Here is a 22,701-nt window from a genome sequence, read left to right as displayed (position 1 = left end):
CCCACAGAAAGGGATATGGGGGTTTTGATCAACAGCAAGCTGAACATGACCCAGCAGTGTTCAGGAGGGCCAACCATTTCCTGGGGTGCATCAAGAACAGCATTGACAGTCGGTCAAGGGAAGGGATTGTCCTGCTCTACTCTTCACTGGTGCAGTCTCACCTTGAGCACTGTCTGCAGTTTTGGGTGCCACAGTGTAAGAAAGATATAAAACAATTAGAGAGTATTCAAAGGAGGGCTACAAAGATGGTGAGGGTCTGGAGGGCAAGACATATTAGGAGCAGCTGAAGTGCCTTGGTTTGTTCAGCCCAGAGCAGAGCAGGCTGAGGGGAGGCCTCATGGCGGCCTGCAGCTCCCTCACGAGGGGAGCGGAGGGGCAGGCGCTGAGCTCTGCTCTCTGGGGACAGCGACAGGACCCGAGGGAACGGCATGGAGCTGGGACAGGGGAGGGTCAGGCTGGGGGTTAGGGAAAGGTTCTGCACCCAGAGGTGGTTGGGCACTGGGATGGGATCCCCAGGGAAGTAGACATAGCACCAAGCCTGCAGGAGTTCAAGAAGTGTTTGGACAGTGCTCTCAGATGCATGGTCTGTTTTTTGGGTGGTACTATGTAGAGTCAGGAGTTGGACTCAGTGATATTTGTGGGTCCCTTCCAACTCAGGATATTTTATAATTCTATGATTACTAACAGTTTATGCTTTTAAAATAAGCTATATATGTGTTTTTAATGCAGTTACAGACTGTATGAAAGCTGCACAGCTGTAACATAAGGGTGCATTGATAGCGATAAAGCAGCAAAGCCCCAGGACTGAAGCACTAGACTAAAACCCAAATTCTAAATTCCCCCATTAGCTTGTGAAGCGACTTCTGTGAATTTCCATTTCCACAGTGGTATAACATTTCCAATGATGGTTGTGTTATAAAGTGTTTTCTGCAGGTGGAACAGGCTGTGTAAGAGGTAGGTGACCTTGTGCCATGAGTCCTTAAACTGCATCCAAAGAAGCTTTTGATTATTTGCGTAGTCCAAAGAGGACTGTATATTAGCAGCTTTAAATCAGGAAAACTGTGTTTCTTTTGGGACGTTGTTTACTTTATAAGGTACCTGTTACCTGTGAACCAGTTCAATTCCATGGTCATCATTGTACGTAGAACATGGAAAAGACACATTACAGGGCAGAGGTTGTTGCTGAACAAGCTTCCTTTCTGGGCTCAGACCTCAGTGATCTGCTGTTCATTTCTTGTACTGTACCATTATGATTGAAGACAGTGCTTGATGGTTGTCAGTAAAAGACTGTTGCCTGTTGCATTATCGCTTGGAGCTAAATCTGTGAAGTTTTGGGGTTTTTTTGTGCATGCTAAAGCCCATATTGTATTGTTCGCGTGACAAACTATTTTCAGTTTGTTTTTCAATATCTCAAAGAACTTCTTTATGGTCTACACTATGTGCCTATTGTTTATCATTCATGTGATTCATAAATAATATTACTTTCTGCGTAGAATAAATAGTAAACTTTAAAATATAACTGACAAAATACAAAAGTGAAAGTCACTGACTTGAAATATATCAGAAGAAAAACACTGTGGATCAGTTTTTCCCTTGTAGCTTTAGCTCAGTGCTTAGTAAACAAGAATTGCCATAAGTTCTTCCATTTCCTAATATATTACCACAAAGCAAAATACATAGTTTCTTCTGAGAAAGAACTGAGAAAACTGTCATGACCAAGTGGTCTGCAGTTTTGGGTGAGGCTGTGTCCTGTTGCAAACGTGTGAAAGGGAGGAAAGATTCTGGTGTGTTTTTGGAAGCTTTACCCCTTTCCATTTTCCTCCCCGCTCTGTCTGAACTCCTTGTACCAGGTTGAAGCAGCTCTAGCTTCACATAACTGTAAAAGCTCTGGTATCTCCTCATTTTAACATAGACACTCAACCTTCATTCTCATCTTATCCAAGCAGGTAACGCTCCGCAGGTAACGCTCCGCAGGTAACTCCTATAAAGTGGGAACGATCTTGTACCTGTTTCAACAGATGACAAAATGAAACAAAAAGCAAGGAAGGGCTACATCTGAAAAACACTGTAGTGAATCCAGAACCCAAGAGCATGTTTTCACAGAATCCCTAGTTTGACCTATGACTGAGGTAGTGCCTGCCAAACTGCCTCCCTTCCAGCCGTCTTCCACTACCATGCTGCTTTCCTTCAGCCAGAGCCAAGTACTTCTCTGAGTGTGCTCAGCTGATTCAACTCATGAATTGATCTGCAAATGAGGGAACTTTGATGGACAAGAGGAGGACACATTCTTACTGACTTTCCACAAGCATCCCTGAAATGGATCATTTCATATCCATTTGACAGCTTTGGCAGCAGTGATTATTTTATCAACCCTAATTACATCCTTACAGCAGAATAATGTTTCATGGCCACTTTTAAATGTCACATACTCTAAGTTAGGCCCTTATAAGTGGACACAACACATCCAAATCAAGGGGGCTGCAAGTTGTGTTAGCATGATCACACTACAAATTCGGCTTATCATAGACAGGTAATTCTGTACTGAAATTCACTTTAAAGATTTTAAGTATCAAGCTCAATATGATCATGTAGAACAAGTAGAAAAATATATACTGTGATCAGAGAGAGCCTTCTTCTGTCTCATACAGCTCCCTGCTGCAAAGTCTTTATATATCCTCTAAACACTCCTGCTATTCTTACTTTGCAGGTGTGGAACAGTAGCACATGGTGTGTCTGTGCTGTATTTCAGGTAATGGCCTGAATTCACACTTCTATTGCACTTGTAGCTTATAGAGGCATACCTGGCTTTAGATGTGGATTTCAGCATGATCAGAAAAAAATCTTGGGACCTACATTAAAATTTCATCCAGGTCTAATCACATCTTCAGTACATCAGATAGTTCAAAAACATGACTCACACAGCTAGCATTACATATCTCTTCACTGACCAATATGATACAGACAAGTTAGCTCTGTATCCCTCCTAGAAGGACTTTGGCACCAACTGTTACACTGACAGTTTGAACTGCTTGGACACCCTTTAGCAAGAAAGGTGAACAAAGCCAAGAGAGGCACAGTGCCAGGGTTTCAATTTTCTTTCTTGCTTGACCAATAGCTACTTTACCAACAGTCATGGCTTGGAGAAACCACTTACTTATGGTGACAGAGAAAGCAGAGGAGCTAGAAACTGAAACCATGTTGCTTGAAACCTCAGCGACTGAGGCTAGATACTTAAGTCCCATTTTTATTTTATTTTATTTTATTTTATTTTATTTTATTTTATTTTATTTTATTTTATTTTATTTTATTTTATTTTATTTTATTTTTTTCTAGAATCCAATCCATGGCCTAGAGACATCTCGCAGCTAGGTTGTTTTGAAATATCCCTTTAAGCACATGATATGCCAAAAAAAGGTGAAAGTCTGCAAAAGATTACAAAATGCATTAGAAATTTCCACCTCTCAGAGACCTTAGTACAAAACCAGTCCTCACTCAGCAAGGGCCCATGGCTCCCTTGTGGGCAGAGAGCCAGAGGCAACAGTGCAGCCAGCTGGACTGGGACTTACCACTCAAAGTCATGGTGAATACCATATTGCAGGGGCAATGCAGGTCTGAGGTCAAGCCAGCCTGCTGTTCAGGACCAAGCCAGCAGCTGACAGTCAGACCCACAATGATAGGCTGAGGTCAGCAGCCTCCAGGTCAGAGTCTGTCTCACCAAATCCATAGTGGGACCATGACTCCTCCAGTATAGCTCAGACAGGAAGGTACCAAAGGCTGATTGAAATAAGTGCCTGCTCCCATGGTCTGCGTGTGGTAGTGAGGGCTGGAGGCCTCAGATGGCACTGGTTATCAAGGCTTATTAATGCCTTTGGGACCCTGACTGTGGTGAGGTGGTGTGTTTGCAATGTTGTTATTTAATACTAAAAGAAAGTTTGTGTCCTTGTGGTAGTCTCTCTCTCCAGTCTCTTTATTGTTGTCCCTTTGGGAGGCATCAAAGCCAGAATTTGTGAGGGTCATCTCTGGGAAGTTTCAGTAGCAAAACCAGAATTTGTGGTTTCCACAAGGCTTCTTGCCAACTTCAAACACAAAGCTGAGGGCTTCTGTTCTGTTGGTGATTTATCGTGCTGGGTGAACAATATGCAAGGACAGTTATGGCCACAAAGGCCTCTCAATTAAAGGAATCAGGTACTCTTTCAAAAGCCTGTTCTTCCCTGTGGCACATGAGGCTGCTGAAGTTCTAGCTTCACCAGGTGCTTCATGCTGTTCAGACAGTTGGAACCCATTTCATCTATGTATTTGATCTATACTAAATCAACCTTCTGAGAAGAAGCTTTGCTCTATGACTAACAGCCATCAGGAGACAGAACAGCTCAAGGGATGCTTTACACCTCTGGGTCACTGGATCAAAATAAACTCACTCCAGGTCAGGTATGAAACTGAAACTTATCTGTCAGGTTTTGGTGGGCCATGTGAAAAGAGTGGATAGTGTTGTTGCAGCTCCAGCCAGAGCCTCTCAATAGGCTCTGCAGGCAAGACAATGAACAAACAGCTCTGGGGACTGATCTACTGTACCATCCATAGGATAGTTCCTGGAGGTCAAGTTTTTAAAAGAATGATGTCAAGGCAGCCGAAGAGAGCAGGTACTGCTGTTCTCTTGGCTGTGCTCCTTCTCCGGACAGATGTAAGAGAAGAGAAGAAGAAAACTCTACTGGAGAAGAGTTTTATCTTTCAGATATACCGATTTCCCTTTCAAGCTGCTTTGTTCAGGATTCTTTGTATATTCCCTTCAGAGGTGAACGGACTACTGACTGTTTGCTACAAGTTTTATAGTATCCAAATCCAGTTTCTGAGTGAAAATTTGATCTTGTATGCAGTGCAGACAATGACATGTACTGATTTTGAACTGTGCCAGACTACTTTATAGTAGTGTATATTTGTTTACATCATCCAAATATGCTTTTCACTTGAAAACAACTGAATCAAACAGCTCCCAGAAGAGCCCCGCGGGCCGGGCCGAGTGCTCCAGCTCCCCGGGCAGGCCGTGGCGGGCCGGGGGCAGGCCGGGGGCCGGCAGAGGGCGCGGGTGGTGCCGGGGGGCGCCGCCGGTCCCCGCCAATAGTCGTCGGGAGCCGGAGGGGCGGCCCGGAGGCGGGGCGGGCCGGGGCCCCATTGCAGCGGCGATGCTGGGCTTGCGCCACGCTGCGGTCTCCCTGCCGCTGCTCCCGCTGCGGGCGGCGGCCGCCATGTCTACCCTGCTGGTGAGCCAGCCGCGGTACGGCTGGCTGCGGGAGCTGGGCCTGCAGGAGGAGAACCCGGGCGTCTACAACGGGCGCTGGGGAGGCAGCGGGCAGGTGCGGCGGCGCTCGGGGCCGGGGGGAGCGGGCGTGGAGGGAGGAGAAGGGGGGAGGCGGCGGTGCCGTGCCCGCGGCCGTGCCGGTGACCGCCCGTCCTGCGCTCCGCTCTAGGTGGTGACGACCTACTGCCCCGCCAACAACGAGCCCATCGCCAGCGTCAGACAGGTAGGCCAGCCCCGCTCCTGGCCGGCTGCATGCTCGCAAACCTCCCCAGGGTCGTGGGCTGAGGGGCTCGCCCCCAGCCTGCCTGCCCGCCTGCCATGAACCGGCCCCTTCCTCTGCCGAGCTGCTGGCTGCTGGCCTTTTTGCGCTTCGCTGTCCTGCAAGCCCTGCTGGGAGGAGAGGGGGCTCTCCCCCCGCTTCCATTTGCCTTGGAGGGAGTTGCGGGATGGGGGTGGGTTGCATCCTCCCAGTGGAGCTGTGTGGCCGTGAGAGGTGTAGTCTTAAGCTGGGGGGTGGAGAACAGAAGGTGTGTGGCATTTGCATGGTAAACGTGTGAAAAATTGTGGTGTGAGAGTAGTGCGGTGGTGCTAACCTACTATTTTACATAGGAGGGTTCCTTTAGCTGTTGGTATCCCGTGAGGCTGGAGGAATAGGGCAGTTCCCATGGTCTTCAATTAATATCTTTCATAGAAGTAGTATCTAAGATAAAATATGGTACGTGAATGTATCATGAATGCTTCCATTATAAGTACTATTTGTGGAGCATCCTTTGCCATCTGAAAGAAAATTTCGGCTTAAGATCTTTTTGTTAGGCAGTACATGTTTTTATCTAGGTTGCTTTTCTTTGACAGCAACTTGAAACAGCTCAGTGTGCCATTTGGGAATCAAACTGTGACAGGATATAAATTTCCTGAGAAAGTGGTATTTTTTAGTGCAGCATTATCCACTAGAAATATCCAGTGCTTGAGTTGGGGGCTCAATCTTTTCTGTGCATTTTTGGGGGGATGTATCACTAACTTTTTCTTTGACATGCTTCTTCACGTAGGCTAGCTTGGAGGACTATGAAGAAACAGTAAAGAAGGCTAAAGAGGCATGGAAAGTCTGGGCTGATGTAAGTTAACAGAATTATCTTTTATAGTGTTTATCTTTTATAGTGTATCTCTGGCATTTAAAGACCATTAAGTTGCCCTGTTGGTTGGAGGTGTAAAAACACATTCATGTTCTATATGTTGCATTGAAGCAAAAATCTGTAGCGAGGACCAAGAAACAAAGCCAGACAACTTGCATTCATTACATTAAGGTACAAAGATGAGGACATTGAGTTTGCAAAATGTTTGTTCTGAAAAACCTGGCACCTTTACACAGGTTTGTGCCTGTAAGCCATCGCCAGCAGGTCTGCTGAAGTTCAGGAACCTTGTAAGCAAGCACATTATCACTCCGGGCATATTTAACTTCATGTTGCAGCATGCTTTCTCCTGTGAGAGTTTCGCAGAATATTTGGATATCTAACTCCTGGTGATAATCTTGCTTTCAAGGGGTAAGGAAGTCTAATAGTTTTGACTGTACTTTTTTGACCACCAGTCGAATCTTGATATTTCACAGAAGAGCTATGTTACTCCAAAGCTTTAGTGTTATGTTGCTGTATCAGACAACAGCTAAGCTCTTTCTCCTTAGGAAGCTGTAGTTCTCAATGTCCCTGTACAAGCTATTTCCAGGCATCATCCATTCTCTTGCTGGCCATACAAGGCTTGCTTCTACAGATACCTGGCATTTCTTTGATACAACTGAATTTCGTAAGATATCAGGCATTCATTCTGTACTTGATCCAGCAAAGTAGGCTGCCTGACCTGAAGAGAACAAAGTTTAAGGCAAATTCAACAGCTGTCTCAGGATATGTTAAAACATGTTCTTTTGTTACAGTTTGTGAATATGTTAGTGAGTGGATGCCTGCTCATAATGTCTTTGGAGATAATCTGAAAGAGGTCTAACACAAGAAAGAATCAACAGGTCTAATGCTTTAAAATCTCATCTTAAAGCTGTTTGTTTTTAGTTTGTGAATTTTGTTGGTTTTAATGAGCTCATCCAAAAGATTTTGACTGTGAAGATGTATGCTTGCTTCATTTATGAATTCTTCTCTTCTCTCTCCAGCTACCTGCTCTTTAGCAGATTTTAATCCTGTAAATGTTGTTTTAGGAAAATGGCTTATTATTGATCCTAGCCATTGATTATTATTTAACATACTGGTACCACATCTTAAAAATATATTAATATTTGTTATGTGGGTTTAATTTTTCTAGGATTGAAGCTTCTATCTGTCTCAGCATCTGCTAACAAAATAAGTGTCGATAGCCATTGTTATATTGAAAAGAAAGTTTGAAAATGTATTAAGTACACTGCAGAAGCTCAGAAACTTTTAAGAATGCTTTAAAAAAAATGCTTGTTTCTTGAGGTCCAGCTGATTCTTCTGGGGCCTTGTGAGTGGTGTAGCTGAACGCAAGTATTAGAACTAAGAACTAGAAATCTGCCTGCTTCTGTCAGTATTCAGTGGAATTGAAGTTTTGAACAGGCATAAATGTGTGCAGTGTTACTAGTCTCTGCAAGGTAGGAGTTTATTGTAAAGCAGATAAAAATGAATGCATAATTATGAGAAGATGAAGAAGAATTACAGCAACCAGTGATCTCTTGCTACTGGGGTAGCAAATGAGCATAATGTATGCAGCAGAAGTCACAGATGTTCTATCTCAAATGCATTCTTATGTTTTCTTTTGTTTTGACTAGATCCCTGCACCTAAGCGTGGAGAAATAGTACGACAGATCGGTGATGCCCTGAGACAAAAAATCAAAGTTCTAGGAAGCTTGGTAAGGTGTTTTAAGAAGCAGCTTGACTTTAGAGGGGGAAAAAAAAGGTCAAAACTGTTTTGCTCTTGTTTTAATGTACTACTCTGCAATACTAACCTTAATAACCGTTAAAGTGCTGTTGGTTCTGTTAACTTGCGTAAAGAACTTTAGATTTAAAAAAAAAAAAAGTATTATAGCGTTATGACATCCTACACTGAAAATGGTATTTCTTGTGGGAGAAGCAAGTGTAATTTGTTCTGATCCTGTAAGCTGGCTAGGAAGAGTTACAACTGCTGCCATGCTGTTTTCCCACTTGACCTGCCAGATAGAGCACCATCATATACTCAAGATATCCTGAAAAAGATCTTTCTCTAACACAGAGCTTTTAACCTTGAGCCCTTTTCTGGTGTTCTGCAGGGTTTTGAGAATTGACATGTGGAGGTATAAGGCTTCAGAAGGTGAGATGATCTTAATGAGATCTTCTTGCAGTGCTGTGTAGGATGTAAAGGTTGAAGGACCATTCCTTTAAAACACTCACTAGTTGCTAGGGAAGAAAAGGGGACAAGTGGGGAGCTTGCCACTTTCCTTTTACAAGGCTTGCCAGTATGTGCTGCTATTCAGAAACAGCTATCCTTGAATAACTCCACATGTAGTCAAGCCCATACTGTTAACCTACAAAACTTTGCTCTGCTAGTTCCGTAGATGCTGGCTCCCTGTGATAGTTTCTGTGGTACAGACGCACATTTGTATTCAAAAACATTATAGCTTCCCAGTGTGCGGACAGACAGCAGTTTGTATGTACCTCAGAGAAACCTTGTTGTCTGTTTGTAGTTTTCCTGAACAGATAATGAGCCCATTCAGCTCTTCCAGGATAGGGGATGAAGCTTGGGGTGAAAGCTGTGTGGTAGGTGTTCAGGTATTCAGACTTCTCTTGGCTGTAGATTATGAAACTGGCATACGTAAAAGGGAACAGTATGGCAACTCACCTTTACATATTCAATTGAAACTTTCCAGCCTACCCTCAGAATGTACTTGCCAATTGTTCAGATGTATTTCTAATACTTTCACATGCTCACCAATTTGTTTCTTAGTGAATACATCTGGTGCCTCTCAATAGCAGTCTACAGGGTTTTTTCCTTCTGTCTTGAGGTGGCCAGGCATCCTGTTTGCTGAGTATGATGCTCAGATTCTAAATGGTTTGTGCCCAATAAATAATGTGTTACATAAAATCTTGTGGTCTCTCCCTTGTCAAATGTCTCCCCTTTCTTTAGGATGAAGCAGAAATCAGGTACGCGGTTTTCCTGTGAGCAGAGTAGCCTAGCAAGGCTTTGGAACCACAGGCATCATAGCTGTACCTAGAAATGTGCTTAGTCAGTTTTATTTTAATCTTTGCATGGAGGATAAAATCATTGAACCTGACTTCTTGCTTAACAGCTTTTTAAAAGTACAATCCTCAGCCTAAAGTGGTGGGTGATATTTGCATAAAGTTACCTGTAGATATCATAGCATCACTGCAAAATTAAGTAGGAGTAAATGGGTAACTTTCCAGTTCCTAGGTAAGTGAATTTCCTTACTTATGGAGGAAAATATCTTCAAATATCAACTTACTCTCATTGGCAAACAATATGTCTGCTGTGTATGCATACATGCTTTTAATAGAATAGAAGGCTGTAGCTTAGGACTGACTTCTGAAGAAAAGGGAAAAAAAACCTTGATACTAAACACCTCACCTGGGTCACTAAAAGACTAAAAATGAGCAGTTATTTTCAGCAATGTTTGAAAATTGGATCTCTCAAACTCAATTTGAGATGCTATGAGTAGTTTTCTTAAGAAAAAATCTAAATGACTATTTTTTTTTTCTGGAGCAGAGAAGTCCCTCCTTTCCGATTTATTTCACACCTGATCCAGAGTGTATGCAAATGACCTGAAAAAATGTTCTTTGATCCAAAGCTATGATTCTCATTGCTGTTGGATACTTCTTTAAATATATTCATTTCTTCTGCTGATTAATCTCCTCTATTAATTTCCTCCTATTGTATGGGAATGTGACTCTTAATCTGGTTGTCTGTTGTGTTTTTTCTTTAAGCCGTGAATATCTTAGGAATATGTGAATCTCTTCTAGTGAAAAAATCTGCATTGAATCTTACTTGGTGTACAGATAAACCTGATAATAGTAGGAGACAAAATGTATTGGAAATGAATATGAATAAAAAAAAAAAAGAATTGTCTTGTACTTAATGTTTTCAGGTCTCATTGGAAATGGGAAAGATTTATGTTGAGGGTGTTGGGGAAGTACAGGAGTATGTTGATGTCTGTGATTATGCTGTTGGTTTGTCCCGAATGATTGGTGGACCTATTTTGCCTTCAGAAAGTAAGTATGTGTGCAATTTTCTTCCTTTTTTTTTTTTTTTTTGGTATTACTGAAGGGGTGGTGTTGTAATATCCTAAATATATAGTGACATACGTCAACAAAATCTCTGTGCTGTGAGTTATTTATGGAGCACATTGTCTAGGAACAGATGTGCTGTTAGGCAGTAACACCACTGCCAGAAGTATCTGTCCTATGGCTTGTATCAAGTGAGGCAAGAGATTTTTCCTCTGCTCTGTGAAGCATTAGATTCTCTTAGCCATCTCTGTAGTGAAGGTGCTAGAGGAAGGTATGTAAAAAGTTTGTCAGTGTACTTAGATCTAAGAGGCCTTTTGTTAGTTACTAATTAATAAGCAATCAGCATTCTGTTACACTGAAGAGTTAAAATAGCAAAAGTTCATGCTGCCACGTTACTAGTTTTTTTTCACAGTCTAGTTAATCTTGTTCCAGTAAGCTGATTCAAGCTTGTAATACAGCTATCCACAAGTTAACGCTCTGGTGAACAGAGGAGTGCTGCAAAGTCCCTTGTTCACAGGGCTTTGTGATTTCCTTTCTGAAAAACATTCAGCGGTTGCAAATTGCGGTATGTTATGTCTTTGCCTTCAGGACCTGGCCATGCTCTTATAGAGCAGTGGAATCCTGTTGGCTTAGTGGGAATCATCACGGCCTTCAATTTCCCCGTTGCAGTTTATGGGTGGAACAGTGCAATTGCAATGATCTGTGGAAACGCTTGCCTCTGGTAAGATACAGCTCTCCAATGTACTAACAGTATTTTCAAACTGCAGAGCTATTATCTCAGGCATGTGCTTGTTATCGGATGTCACTTGTATCTGTGTATTTGATTCCAATTTATGTAGGCTTAATTTATTTTTATTTTTAAGGTTCACTTGTAGTCAAAAAAAAATTCTTTGCTGATAACCTTGGTAACTTCTTTATGAAATGTTGAGATCCAGACCTGCACAGGGCTCAGCCAGGTGGCAAGTTAGTGAAGAAACAAGGTTTAGGTCTTGCAACACTGATACTAACAAAAAAATATATATATATTTTCAGAATTGATACAGCTCAAATTAAGAATTTAGATAAGTGACTTTACTTTCTTTCTCCACTCCAGCTTCACTTCTATTTAACTGCTTCACTCTAATATCTGACGTAGCTCTTGTTCACGCTGAGCTTAGCAGAAGGTCTGAATGCTCAGCTGTGGACGGAAACACATTAATTGTCTTAACATATATCTGATAACCAGTCTAAGTTTGCTGTATTTGACATACCATGAAACTGCATATTTAAATAATTATTTTTTTCCCCTTTCAGGAAAGGTGCTCCTACAACATCCCTCATTAGCGTTGCTGTTACAAAGTGAGTTCTGGTTTCTTTGCTTTCTGTCTAACTTTTTAAATAACTTTTTTTTTTTTTTTGTCTGAGACAGTGCTCAGTGGTGAGAAATGCTTTCCCCTTGTTACATAAAATGTAACAGTATACAGTATATATAGCATGTTACCTGTACCATTGCCAGTTTTTTCCTGGGACCAGTTCTGTGCTTCAGCTGAAAAAGGAAGCTCTGTGGCTTGCTTCTCTGTAAAAGATGAATTGCTCATGAAATTCACCTACCCATAATCACACACTCATGTTTCAGAATAGTCTGTTTATTTGGGAGTCTCAGCCCCACATCAGCAGTATTTTTGTTTTTCGTTTGTTTTTGGCAAATTCTGTCTGGCTGAGAAGACGTATCTCTGGATGTGTTCACACAGTCCTTATTATCCAAAACTACTAACATCACAACATACCTTTCCAGGGTTCAAAACTCGTTCCTGATGAGGAGAATTCTGAAATGTAATGTCATAGTGGTACTTACTCTAGGTTTATTGCTACATTGTTTTACTGTATTAGCATTTTAATTACGTATCTATTGCAAGCTACAAGTAAGATTTATTTTTATATGCTAAATATCAAAGGTTCCCTTTAAAATAACTAACTAGGATGTCTTGTAGCTTTAAAATGGGCCTCAGAACACTGCCGCAAGCTACCTGTAAGTATTTTAAGTAACTTCATTAAGTTATATAAATGTCTCTTTCTAATGGTGAAAGACTATATGGCCAAAGTTTTTACACATGATCTAATGTTTCTCTGTGCCAGTTGTGTGGATACATATGGAATATAATTTTGAGTCTTACTTCTGCCTGAGCAGTGACTGTAACACCAAGGTCCTTGAATGGAGAAGTGTGTGGGTTTTTTAAAAACTTATTAACGGCAAGACTTTTTTTTTCAAAATCTGATATTCTTCTTCATGTGCATGGTCAGATAGTTTTAATGGCTCTTTGCCTTTTATATGCACCTGTCAGAAATCTCTGAAATTTTTGCATCTTTGATTCTAGAATAATTGCCAAAGTCTTGGAGGATAACAAAATACCTGGAGCAATTTGTTCTCTGGTCTGTGGTGGAGCAGACATTGGGTAGGTAACATTTCTTGTGTTTTGCGAATATGGATAGAGGACAAAGAATATTATTTGGAGGGATTCCTGGTTTTAAAATTAATCTGATCTCCAGGAGTTGCCTGTACAGGCAAGTACAATATAAAATTCCACTAATCATATACTTTTTTCACTTTTTAGCCCATTAGCCTTTCAGATCACTTGTAGAGGAGAATACTTCCCCATTTGCCATGCTCACGTAGGGACTGTGCACTTGCATATAAATGCAAAATGGATAAAAGTGTTCCATGTGATTATTACAATGTGGAAATTCCTAATACAAATACATACTTGAGAGTTTCAGGAGGATAGGTGAAAACAAAATATATGGTAACCATGAAAAATCATGGGTGTGCTTATCTTCTTAGGTAACACAACAATGGGAACTGGTCTCACTGTGTAGCTTGGACTGAATTGCGAAATGAATACAGGCAATGAACGTATGGTTTGGCGTGAAACGGGGGACGGAAGCAGTTGTTCCTCTTTCCTGAATGAGAAGCTTGCCTGATGTCTGCTCAGTCACTTAATTATGTTTGGTGTACATGAAAGGTGTGAGCATCTTTTCTAGCTGTTTGCTCTTCGAATAAATGTATGTCTTGTTGTGCAGGACAGCAATGGCAAGAGACGAGAGAATGGACCTGTTGTCCTTCACTGGCAGCACAAAAGTGGGCAAACAAGTAGCGCTTATGGTTCAGGAGAGATTTGGTGAGTGTCAGGGGTCTTTTCTTCTTTTGTTTCCATAGTTGCAAAAGATAGGGCAGCCCCATAGTATTTTAAAATTACAACTTACTTCACTTACCTCCTTTGTTACCTTTTTTTCAGCTTGATGGAAGTAGGATGAGGAAATGGCTCAGAACTAGCTACTACATCTTTCATTTAGTTCAGTCACAGTTCAGGATTTTTTCCCCAAGATGTTCACAAATCTATGGTCCTGCAGTTAATTTGGAGGTTTCTATAGCTGTATTGTATGGAGATTTATAAATGAACAGATGGGGCCTATGGTCTTCTGGCAACTCCATTCATGGAAAAATACACCTTTGCCTTCTACTCCTTATAAATATGGAAGAAAAATTAGGACCTTTGAGGTACCAGATTTGTTTTAGATATTCAGAGATGCATAGCTGTGAGTCCATGAACAGCTGCGGGATTCTAACTTTTTAGTTATAAACAGAAAGCATTGTGAACAGGACTTTCTTATTTTGCATATTTGAAGTTTGTTAGTGTCAAAAAAATTCAGAACATGTTGCAAAGGTTCACCCAGAAGTAGACTGTGATTCTTTCTCTCAGGTTTGAGATAAAACAGTTGCCAGAGAAATAAACAAGTCTGCTTAAGTGTTATTTTCTTCGTTTATACATTTTGGTCTGAATAGTAACTCCTCCTCTTCTTCATCTGCCTCATACTATTTATCCTGCAGTTTGTTTTGCTTTCTTCTTTTCCTTTCCAGTGCTATTTTTACCTATTTTTTTAAAAACCTTTTCTTTTTTTTCTGCTCTAGCTGTTCTCCAGGTATCTTTCTTCACATTATGTGATAGATGTATATTTTTCTACAGTATATTTTTCTACTTTAACTAGTGCAATTAGTTGACTACACTGTCTATCCAGAAAAATACATGTAATGAAACGTAGCTTTAATTAGAGATGATTTTGCTGAAATGCGCAATAAACACATGTGCAATTGATGTAATTTTTGTGTGTTTTTATTAGGCCGAAGTCTGCTGGAACTGGGAGGAAACAATGCCATTATTGGTAATATGCAATGTAGAAATATAGTCCCATAGATGTTATTTGAAAGTTAGTATATAAATGTTCATAATTTTTTTTTTTTTTTTTAAACACTGGGGGTTTAAAAAGTCCGTAGTGGAATGTGTTGTTTTTTTTTTTCTTTCTGTCTTCTGTGTTGTTGAGGGGTAGTGCTTTCAGATAAAAATGAGAATTCAAATTAACGTTATTACTTTTGAATTGAAGAATGGAATAGGTGAAGCAGTAGGCATTAGTAATGGGATGTGGACAATGCTGCTAATGAAATTTAGATCTACTCTGAACGTGACATTTTTAGCATTTTAGAATATAGGTACATCTACGTATATATGTAGACATATATATGACACCTAAGATAGTATTTTACTTGAAAGTAACGCATGTAGGTATTCATTTCAATAGCCTGTTTTACAGGTTTATGTAGTTAAGGGCATGTTCTAATTCCCAGATAAATATGACATAAAGTTCTATAAAACTGAGCGATGTGACAGAAAGAAAATATAAACAAACTAAATACCTAAGCTGCTATTCTAAGAAGGCTGTGTTACAACCTTCTTTTTCACCTTTGCTGTGAATTGAACAAATGTTGCCTATCTAGAATATTAAGTGCTTTTGAAAATCTGGTATAATCAGTGTCTTTTTTTTTTTCTTGCCTCTGCTGTTTGGCACAGAGTAGCATAAACTTGCTTTGTAGTTAGAGAAATGTTTTCTTTTTCATATAAAAGTCCTGCTTTTTCTGAAGTTGACTTTGAATGATTACATGAAAATTGCTTGCTTGGACTTTGTTCCAGATTTAATAATAGTTTTGGACACTTAGAGAATTCTGTGGGACTGGTTAAGCTGAATGATATTTTGGGGGTCTTCTGAGGCTTATACATACAGGCTTTGATATAACATTCTCATGTCTTCTAGCCACACAAATTTGTTCAGCTCATTTGTATTTTACACTCATGTGTACCTGTGCCTTTCAGCTACTTTTTTTTTTTTCATGCTATCAAGATATACTTTACCATTGTTTTTTTATGCAACTAGACTTCTTCTCATGAAGAAGTGGCAAGAAATTGCTTGTAATTTTTTGGATTAAAATGAAGCTGAGCTTCTTTGCAAACTTTATCGTGATAGGCTCTTTAGTTCAAACTCTTAGGTTCGAAGCTGTGTTTATGTCCAATTCCATGTGTCTAATTCCAGGTGCAATGGGAGTTTTGAGGTGTTTTTGCCTATCTTAGTGTACTATGCTAGTGCTGCTATTCCTAATGCTTCCTGAGCAGCCTATCAGAGTTTATTATGTTCTGTTTAGTGTTTTAGGTTTTGTGAGTTTAGAGAACCTTCAGCACATAAACACCAGTTTGCAACTTGTCTGTTTATTTAAGTAACACAGTGATGTTTTTAACTTTTAAGTGTTTGAAGATGCAGATCTGAACCTTGTCATCCCGTCTGCTCTGTTTGCTGCTGTGGGAACAGCGGGTCAGAGGTGCACAACTGCCAGAAGACTGGTAAGTAACAGTGTATGAACTTGTTTGGGTAGCTATGACTTTAAAATTAATTCCAAATTAGTTCAGAAAATGCCTATCAATTACTAATATTGTGGAGAACAACAAACAGTATTTGTTAGACATTTTTATTCTGACTAAAATCAATATGATAGGAAAATATGATGGCAGTTTGTCTGGCAGATGAATTATAGTTTGTTACTACAATTCTAGTTCCAGAGAGTTTTTTGCATTTATTTCTTACATGGTCCTAAAACTTTCAAAAATAAAACTCATAATAATTCCTGTATTTCTCTTCTGTTGCATTGCAAGAACTCATTTGTGCGTGCCTGCTTCAAATTATGGTTTGTGGAGTTTAAATTTCAGCAGTGCAAGGGTGCATGTGTTGCTTGCATGTTTTTTCCTTCTTTGATTTTTTTACCAATCACTTTGAGCAAATGTAAATGTATCACATGTGTTTGTGTAATTTTTTCCAGAATTGGGTTGATTCGGTAAATTTTTGTAAAGAAAGATGTGGTTTAACCTTGTGCAGATAGGAGGGGTGGTGATTCCTCAAATTACAACAATAAAAATCACTTGAGTGTTTGTACTAAAATGCTTAGCTGAAGAGTTTACAAAATATGTGGTTATTATTTATCTGTAATGGGGTTAAATTAAAATGTATTTTTTTCTTTGATTCTTTTAAATCTTCATGATTTGCTTTCATGGTGATGCTGCTGCTCTCAGGCTTTGCTCTTGTGTTTAGTTTTAAATATGGTATTTGCTGAATGTGAGCAATACTTTTGCACTTCCTTCATCATTACATCAGGCTTAGTGGCATAGCCTTCATTGTCTTTCAGCCTTCTTACCATGTTTTGTTTTTAGTTCCTCCATGAAAGCATCCATGATGTGGTCGTGGAAAAGCTTGCGAAGGCCTATGCCCAGGTCCGCATTGGTGATCCATGGGATTGTAAGTAGCTGTTTCCAACTCATGGCTTTAGGAGACACATTTCTGATACATTTTTTCATTTAAATTCCAAGGTGATTATAGATCAAAGATACCTAATTTTAGCAGTTTACCAGGGAATGGATATAGCTAGTTTTATTTGGAATACGAACCCTGAAAGGGAGATGGAGAATCCAGCTACTACTGTTACTGTTCATCTTGGACAGGTTAAATAGTTACTTTCAAAATGTTGTGATAAAGGATGTTATAAAAAGTTGTCCTGAAAGAATCTTGTGTGTCTGTCCTTTTTTTTTTTTTTAGCTGACACTCTGTATGGGCCTCTTCATACCAAAGAAGCAGTGAAAATGTTTCTTGATGCAGTAGAACAAGCAAAACAACAAGGTGGCTCTGTGGTCTGTGGTGGAAAGGTGACTTACTTTTATTTTCCCTGTTACAGTTAGTTTTCTAGGAAAAAAATACAGTAACATGGTAGCTTAGGCCAAGATTGCATTTCGGTTTGTCATGTCATCCATTACAGAATGTTATGTTAATCAGTCAAAGAATGTCCAAATTGCAATCCTGTGCTTAGGGTAAAGATAGCTCTACTTAGAACTTCTCCAAGAAATGGCAATGAGCCTTTGTCCATTCCTTGCTTTACTCTTCAGTCACGTAATGAAAATACAGACAGCAATGTAAATAGTGCCTAACAAACACATAATAAAGAAAAACTACTGTTCTGTGCCTGGATTCACAATATCAAACTTCAAGAAATGTTAGAGATTTAAAAAGTCACTTCCTCGTCTTCATCATATGTGATGTTTAATTCTCCTGGACGTAATGATCTGAGAAATCTTGTTTTTACAGGCATCTTTATTCCCAGTGCCTTTAAAATTCTCATCAGCTTACAAGTAGGAGAAAGGAACTTTTTTTTTGTCAGCTGGTAGACTTTGAGATTTGGTTACCTGTTTAGTAGACTAAGTAATGCCTCTATATATTAAACATGTAAGCAAGAGTAAAATTCAAGTTATCTGCTCAGATGATCTGACCTTCAATTTCTGATTGATAGGTACAGCTGTAGTAACCAAACTATGAACGATTCCCTTCCTGCAATGGTACTAAGCAGGATACTGGTTTGGCTGAAGTTAGTCAATTGTTTCTTCTTTTATACATTTTGAAGGTTATAAATCGCCCTGGAAACTACGTTGAACCAACCATTGTGACTGGCCTTCCACATAATGCACCCATTGTGCACACTGAGACATTTGCTCCCATACTGTATGTGCTGAAATTTAAGGTAAAATAGCAATGTGAAAATAGTCTGGTGTCAGGGGTCAGGGATTTCAGGAGAGCAATTTCTGATATGTGTCATGTTCATGCAATTGTGCTGACAGTTCAAGAAGCACTAACCATAGTTCTGTACTGTGGGACATGGACTGTAATAGCTTACCTCACTGTGTAGCTGTATTTATATATTTTCTGTGAAGAACACTGCTGTTAAGATGAGAGTCTGTACAGGAGTAGATCTTTGTTGCTCATGTCTGCCTGCTCTAGAATAGGTTGTTTTTCTGTGCAGTCAGGGGGAATATTCTCTCTCTGACTTGCTGCATGTGTATTTGCCAAGTGGTACTTAGTGTATTTGCATTCTGGTTGTAGCATATTGGAGTTTTCCTGACAGAGCTTCTTTTTAACTGCTTTCCTTTTAAAAGGTGTGGTTTAACTACTGACATGCTTCTTTCCAGGAGGAAGAGGAGGCTTTTGCATGGAATAATGAAGTAAAACAAGGTCTCTCCAGCAGCATCTTTACCAAGGATTTGGGAAGGATTTTCCGATGGCTTGGGTATAATTAAAATTATTTTTCTACATTCTTAAGATATAAGATTGCCATATTTTGTGTCTTTTCATATCTATACATACTGCTAGTTGAACATTTTACAGCCCTCATTTTAGGGAAGGAGCCTTTCCTGATCCTGAGCAGTAATTGTGTCCTATCTCTTTTCATAGGCCAAAGGGATCTGACTGTGGCATTGTGAATGTCAATATCCCAACCAGTGGGGCAGAGATTGGTGGTGCTTTTGGTATGTTACTTGCACAGTATGTTTTTTTTTTTCCCTTTAAACAATGAAATTCTCTGGGACCATTTCTGCAGAGTTGGTATTATTCTTAAGGTTTCTTTTTTAATGCTGAGTGGATTTTTTAACTAATGACTGCATTAGCTTTTCATGCAAAGAAAAGCTTCAGGTGGAAGTAAAAATAAAGCATCGTTACTGTGAAGTTAGTGTATCTTAGATCTCATCTTATTTTTCGAGACTTTAATCAGTCCATTTAAATGACTAAATCTGAAGAAATGAACAAAGTTAATTTTGAATTACACTGCTGTAGCAGAAAACAGAAAAATGACTAGTGGTAGTTGGGTTTCATCTTTTAAAAATATATGGAATACTTAAAAATCAAAGACTGGTATCATTTTGGTTCCTCCATCAAGGTAATATAACTCAGAACTATGTTCTGAACTTGTTTAGAAATATGTCTGAGTGGAAAGCTGTTTAAAATGGAATTTTAGTTAAAGCAATCTTGAACATGTTTGTTGTATATGTTTTCATGTGTTTACAAAAACTACAGCATAAAGTACTTTTGTGAGAGTCTCACAAGATTTTTGCCTTTTTTATATGCAAAAGAAAATGGGATAGGAAAGAAGAAATATTTATCTGATCATTTAAACAGTATAAGAACTAGCACATTCTTGTACAGTTGTCTCATGTTAAAATATGTTTAAAACAGCATTCTCTGGTGCCAGCATGGTGAGACTTTCAACTTTGGACAGATGGTTTTTGGATTGAGAACAGGGAGAGAGCTAGCTGTGGGAGCTGTACGTAGTGGTGTTCTGGTAATTATTTCAGGTTTAGAACAAGGGAGAGGGAATAGTTTACCCCAAGAGTTTTTACAAATGTCTCACCTCCTGGAGTTAGTCCAGATTTCCATGCTCCAGAAAATTTTCCCATTTTTATTTATAACCTTTCTCCTACAGGTGGTGAAAAGCACACTGGTGGGGGAAGAGAATCTGGAAGTGATTCATGGAAACTTTATATGAGACGGTCAACGTGGTAAGACAGATATTTTTAATTCCATATAAATGTAAATTACAGATAGAATTGCTAAAGTCCAAAACATATAAATCTGTGACTACAGGAGGTTATTACACTAAATGTGAGATAAACATGTAAAAGTGTAGTTTTTCTTTTTCATCATGTAAGAATTTACATCTGTGTTCCTAACAGAAGATGATTTCTTTGAAGACCTACCTTTACTCACTGTTCCTCAAAAGGAAAACCTCTTTTTACAGAATAGGGCAGTTTGTAAGAGCTGGAAAAAGAGTTCATTCTTTAAGCATGGTTTATCTGTTTCATAATTTATTTATTTTTTGTTTCCCCTCTTGCCTGATCTTAAACCAAGCTAAAAATTAGATTACTGAAAATTTTCGGGAAATATTTGAAGTGGCACCCACGGAGAGGGGGCCATTATTGCCAATGAGTGAGTAATTTATTGAAGTGTTGGGTATCTTTCAATGAGTCTGATGATGGTTAGCCTCTAGCAGTTATCTTTCCCATTCCCTCCCTGGCATTTTCCTTTGCTAACTTGGTTACCATGTGAAGACACATGAATGTGAGAAATCACACTTTGATTTTCCTATATGGACATTTTGTTCTTAAGAGATGAAATACGGGATTATACTTTGATCTACCAAGGAAGAGAGCACAGGGAACGTGGTCTTTCCCTGTACATGGTTACTATTCTGAAAACTGAACTAAAGACAGCTCATGTCTTTGAACAGACAAACCACTCCCAGAAGTCTTTCTTATCCATGTAACAGTGGTCAGAAGCAATGTACCTGGGAAGTGGGCTGCATAATCTGTCTCAGTGATCAAGTCTGGTCTCTAAATACTTGTTTCTCTTCCAGTACGATCAACTACAGCAAGGATTTACCTTTGGCTCAAGGAATCAAGTTTCAGTAACAACATTTTGAATGGTCATGCCATGAACTCCTAACATTTCAGAACCATGCACCTTCTAAGCCCCATGGCGAAGAAAATTAATTGCCTAAAACTTGGCTGCATCAATGGTAATTCTGTCAGAAATCAGATACTCTAAAATTGCTTAACTTTTAATGTATGAAATTACTACTTCTATCTTCAACTGAGAAATCCATGGTCTTTGGAAAGAAGGGAAGGTGACTGAAATTAACAAACTTGGACTGAGGTGGCCTGGATGGTCTTCTGTTGCCTTATCACTGTACTTCAATATCATCACTGTCTGTATCTCTTGCCTCCTTACAATTTGCTAGTTATTTCCATCTAGTGGGTCTATGCTTCAAACTACATGTTGAGTTTCCTACGGTTACCTGGTGCTATGGGGGGTGAGCAGTGCAGGACTATTTTTCAATGCATAAATAAACGTACATTTTGTGAAATTCGTTGGGCTTGTAGGCTTTCTTTCCTCGCTGTTTTGGAGCAGGATGAGCAGTCTGTCCGTTTCCTCTTGCTGGGCTGACAGCTGGGAGGAATGTCATTCGTCTAAATGAACCACTTTAGTTTTCCGCATCTTCTTTGGAAAGGAGACTTTTGCTCCATGTGTTGGGAGATAATGGGAAAGATCAAGGGATAGTGCAGACTTGCATAACAATCTCTTAGGCTAGAAGGATCGAGAGTTGATTGAGGTTACCATGATCCTTTTGACATCCTTCAGCAAATGAGCTGAAGAACCAGATGCGCAGCCAGGAGGGAATACTTTTCTAGCAGGGATTTGCTGTGGAAAGGCAAGTTGTTTATGTGCAGTTTCAAATTAGGTGGCATTTTCTCATGGAGGCTGAAGACTACAGACACTGGGAGGTCATTTGGGAGTCTTGCTTAGAATGCAAGACAAGAAAAGGCACAGTGCTCTTATGCTGATTCTTTCCACTGAGTAACTTCAGAGACTTTTTTTTTATGCATTACTTTTGGTAAAAATTTCTTTCCACTAGGTCTTACATACATGCCATGTTTTCACAATCTCTGAACATGGCAGAACCATTCATTTTGAGCTCAGATTATAGGACTCAGATCTAGCTTTATCTTGATTCTAAGATTTGACGTACAACAATGTTGTCCAAACTGTGTTAGAGGTCCAGCATACTGCAACGCTAGCTGGTCTTTCATCATAAATTCTAGTTTTAAAAGAGTGTTTCAAATTTGCATCTGTATTATAGAAAGTATTTTGAGTGGCACTTCCCAAAGAGCAAACAGTAGGCAGTTAAGTTTTTTTTGTACTGGAGATCATGAGTCTTACATTCAGATGAACTCTCCTGAAGTTCTTTGTGCTTGGCCATTTAACTAGGAAACAGATTTCTTGAAAGAAATTTGCACATAGAAATATATTTGCACATAGGAAGAACTGAAATTCCTGAAGCAGACAAATAAATCATTAGCAGATAGACCACAAAGAAACAATCTAATTTCCATTTTTTTTCTTTTCTGAAAATAGCACCAGTTATAGAAGTTCTATTCTTTAACACCATTCTGTGTC

At 39.5% G+C, this 22,701-nt stretch overlaps 1 protein-coding gene across 1 annotated transcript; it reads left to right on the top strand.

Moving 5' to 3' along the window:
- Window positions 1-5,148: 5,148 nt before the first annotated feature.
- On the top strand, window positions 5,149-21,613 carry ALDH7A1 (aldehyde dehydrogenase 7 family member A1). Its single transcript, XM_083816882.1, has 18 exons — window positions 5,149-5,351; window positions 5,466-5,519; window positions 6,343-6,408; window positions 8,076-8,156; window positions 10,383-10,506; window positions 11,110-11,242; window positions 11,815-11,859; window positions 12,876-12,953; window positions 13,579-13,676; window positions 14,677-14,718; window positions 16,129-16,223; window positions 17,085-17,169; window positions 17,467-17,573; window positions 18,323-18,439; window positions 18,885-18,982; window positions 19,147-19,220; window positions 20,171-20,246; window positions 21,101-21,613. Exons 1-18 carry the CDS (start codon window positions 5,181-5,183, stop codon window positions 21,153-21,155), a joined length of 1,599 nt encoding a protein of 532 aa, XP_083673008.1. The 5' UTR covers window positions 5,149-5,180; the 3' UTR covers window positions 21,156-21,613.
- The last annotated feature ends 1,088 nt before the right edge of the window (window positions 21,614-22,701 follow it).

This window comes from Anser anser (genome assembly GCF_964211835.1).
Source record: "Anser anser genome assembly, chromosome: Z".
NCBI classification, from domain to species: Eukaryota; Metazoa; Chordata; class Aves; order Anseriformes; family Anatidae; genus Anser; species Anser anser.
The sequence above is the reverse complement of the archived record's forward strand: the minus strand, read 5'-3'. Positions and strand labels throughout refer to the sequence as shown.

What these genes read in the sequence shown, in the direction of transcription:
- ALDH7A1 (XM_083816882.1), top strand. Translation starts at nt 5,181, where the DNA reads ATGCTGGGCTTGCGCCACGCTGCGGTCTCCCTGCCGCTGCTCCCGCTG. An exon ending in ACCTATTTTGCCTTCAGAAA is followed by an intron (nt 10,507 to 11,109) that starts GTAAGTATGTGT and finishes CTTTGCCTTCAG; the next exon opens with GACCTGGCCATGCTCTTATA. An exon ending in AGGAAACAATGCCATTATTG is followed by an intron (nt 14,719 to 16,128) that starts GTAATATGCAAT and finishes TTAACTTTTAAG; the next exon opens with TGTTTGAAGATGCAGATCTG.